At 54.8% G+C, this 3,538-nt stretch overlaps 1 protein-coding gene across 1 annotated transcript in view; it reads right to left on the reverse strand.

The window, feature by feature from the left end:
- Nucleotides 1-3,247, reverse strand: part of plp2b (proteolipid protein 2b) — a gene marked incomplete at its 5' end in the record, with an annotated part of 17,054 nt that extends 13,807 nt beyond the window's left edge. The window contains one exon of the mRNA XM_080527791.1: nucleotides 3,152-3,247. Within this exon, the coding sequence (XP_080383917.1) occupies nucleotides 3,152-3,247 (96 nt within the window). The remainder of the gene's footprint in view (nucleotides 1-3,151) is intronic.
- Nucleotides 3,248-3,538: the final 291 nt, after the last annotated feature.

The raw sequence follows: 3,538 nt of genomic DNA on the forward strand, positions 1-3,538 counted from the left end.
CACACTCACACTCACACTCACACTCACACTCACACTCACACTCACACACACACACACACACACACACACACACACACACACACACACACACACACACACACACACACCAGCTAGCCCAGACTGACCCTGGTGGTCACATGGAGAGGGTCTAGGAAGTGGGGAAAAACGCTTTAAAAACACCAGGGAGCAGTTTTACGTCCTGATTAGGCTGAGCGATGTTCCTGCTGGTCAGATGTTTCTATTTCTAGAGAGCTTCATAACTCAAACCAGATGATAGAATGTGGAAACAAACGTCATTTCCTTGGCCTGTAACGTATATGATGTCTGTAGATACCAGAACCACGGCCTCCCATAGCCTCCCATAGCCTCCCTGCTGCCTCCCTGCCTCCCATAGCCTCCCATAGCCTCCCTGCTGCCTCCCATAGCCTCTCTGCCTCCCATAGCCTCCCATAGCCTCCCTGCCTATCATAGCCTCCCATAGCCTCCCTGCCTCCCATAGCCTCCCTGCTGCCTCCCATAGCCTCCCTGCTGCCTCCCATAGCCTCCTATAGCCTCCTTGCTGCCTCCCATAGCCTCTCTGCCTCCCATAGCCTCCCTGCTGCCTCCCATAGCCTCCCTGCCTCCCATAGCCTCCCTGCTGCCTCCCATAGCCTCCCTGCCTCCCATAGCCTCCCTGCCTCCCATAGCCTCCCTGCTGCCTCCCATAGCCTCCCATAGCCTCCCTGCCTTCCATAGCCTCCCATAGCCTCCCTGCCTCCCATAGCCTCCCTGCTGCCTCCCATAGCCTCCCTGCCTCCCATAGCCTCCCTGCCTCCCATAGCCTCCCATAGCCTCCCTGCTGCCTCCCTGCCTCCCATAGCCTCCCTGCTGCCTCCCTGCCTCCCATAGCCTCCCATAGCCTCTCTGCCTCCCATAGCCTCCCTGCTGCCTCCCATAGCCTCCCATAGCCTCCCTGCCTCCCATAGCCTCCCTGCCTCCCATAGCCTCCCTGCCTCCCATAGCCTCCCTGCTGCCTCCCATAGCCTCCCATAGCCTCCCTGCCTCCCATAGCCTCCCTGCCTCCCATAGCCTCCCATAGCCTCCCTGCCTCACATAGCCTCCCATAGCCTCCCTGCCTCCCATAGCCTCCCTGCTGTCTCCCATAGCCTCCCATAGCCTCCCTGCTGTCTCCCATAGCCTCCCTGCCTCCCATAGCCTTCCTGCCTCCCTGCTGCCTCCCATAGCCTCCCTGCCTCCCATAGCCTCCCTGCCTCCCATAGCCTCCCTACCTCCCATAGCCTCCCTGCCTCCCATAGCCTCCCTGCCTCCCATAGCCTCCCATAGCCTCCCTGCCTCCCTGCTGCCTCCCATAGCCTTCCTACCTCCCATAGCCTCCCATAGCCTCCCTGCCTCCCAGCCTCCCATAGCCTCCCTGCTGCCTCCCATAGCCTCCCTGCTGCCTCCCATAGCCTCCCTGCTGCCTCCCATAGCCTTCCTACCTCCCATAGCCTCCCATAGCCTCCCTGCCTCCCAGCCTCCCATAGCCTCCCTGCCTCCCATAGCCTCCCTGCCTCCTAGCCTCCCATAGCCTCCCTGCCTCCCATAGCCTCCCTGCCTCCCGTAGCGTCTCTGCTGAGGCTGCAGGTTCAGTTAAATGGTTTCACACATGCAACGACAACCAACATCAGTAACCCTCGACAACGACATCCAACATCAGTAACCCTCGACAACGACATCCAACATCAGTAACCCTAGACAACGACATCCAACATCAGTAACCCTCGACAACGACATCCAACATCAGTAACCCTCGACAACGACATCCAACATCAGTAACCCGGCTGTATAGGAGCGGCTGTGTCTCAGGAGGTAGAGCCGTAGAGCCGCCGTCTAATGATCGCAAGGTCGACAAATCGGCGGTTCGAGCCCCGGCTGGTCACATGTCGACACACATGTGTCCTTGGGCAAGACACTTAACCCCAAATTGCTCCCGAATTGCGCCTTGCATGGCAGCTTGCCACCATTGGTGTGTGAATGTGTGTGTGAATGGGTGAATGAGAGGCCGTTGTAAAGCGCTTTGGAATAAGGAGATAATATAGTCAGTCTGTTTACCATTTAACCCGGCGTTTAGAAGAAGAAGTGAAACTGAAATCCGACAGTGAAAGTTTGTCTTGTTTCTTCTCTCACTGCTCAACATTAAACAGCGTTGGCATGTTAGCGACACACAGTCAGCCAAACCAAACGTGTACACCGCTAACTCTGAACTGTAGGAAGGTCAACCACACACACACACACACACACACACACACACACACACAGCTCCCATACAGGGGCTGGACCCGGGAGAGACCAGTCTATGTATGGTGTATCATTCACTCAGACTAACGACACTACAGCAGAGTGACTCAGAGCTGACCAGGCCAACTGGAACACAGCAGACATCAGATGTTCCATCCCAACAACACTGCATCATGGGAGTCGCCTTTCTCCCAGACCAGTTCCCTGGTGACCTCCCACCCTGACCCTGCCTCACCCGGCCTCCCCCTCCCTCCCCCCCCCTCCCCCTGCCTCCCCCAGCCCATTTGGCTGCTAGGTGCCAAAAGGAGAGAAGCGTCACTATCTGAAAGTGACAGGTGGAAGCTCTTAACCCTAGCCCTAACCTCTGACCCCCCCCCCCCCCAACCCCCACAGACACATGGTTGTCATGCCATTAAACCAGCCCACATCTCAAACCCACACGTGATCATATTCTTATAGGTCTGTGTGATAATTATGGCCAAGTCAAGGATCTGGTAGGTGTGACCAGACAGAGTGTCCCTAGACTAGAGTCGACTATCATCAGTGCGTTGTGATCTAAAATTAGACGACGTTTCAAATGTGGATCAGACTTTAGACTTTAGACTGTCTAATATTAAATGAAGAAGAAATGCGGTTATGACTCAATGCACAGTCGTGACACCCGGTGTATGACAGTAAATACTCTATGTTATAACGGTATAATTTTATTATAACAGCTCCGTTCATAGTTGGACGGGTAGGTATTCCTCCTCTTCGATCACAGCAGTCAGCTCCACGGTGACTAGATACGACAGCGGAGACAGTAGGGTACAGGAGATAGAGTCTGTAGGGACTTAGTAGTACTAGTTAGGGTTAGTTAGGGTAACAAACTTACGATTTCTGCGGCCAGGATCGTCCCTTTCCTGGTCTTCACGTACGTCTTCAGGTTGGCCAGGCAGCTCGCCCCCGTGGTCGCGGCGCTATCAGCCATAACGCAACAAGTCTCCTGCAACAAGTCACCAAAACCACCGAGAAAACCTGATCCCTTCTGTCCGGAGGGTTAGATAGATACAATAACAATAATAACACGAACAACACGGAGAACACAACTCTCAGATCGGTCGAGTTTGGTCTTTTGGATCTTGGATCTTTACGCGCAGTTCAGTCGGAGGAGGAGGAGGAGGAGGGGAGGAAAGTGTGCGCCTGCGTCTACAGATCTGAACTGAACTAACAGATTTTTTTTCTCTCTCTCTCTCTCTCTCAGATTTCCAGTTTTCGTCGA

This window comes from Nansenia antarctica (assembly GCF_963989245.1).
Source record: "Nansenia antarctica genome assembly, chromosome: 3".
Classification (NCBI taxonomy): domain Eukaryota; kingdom Metazoa; phylum Chordata; class Actinopteri; order Argentiniformes; family Microstomatidae; genus Nansenia; species Nansenia antarctica.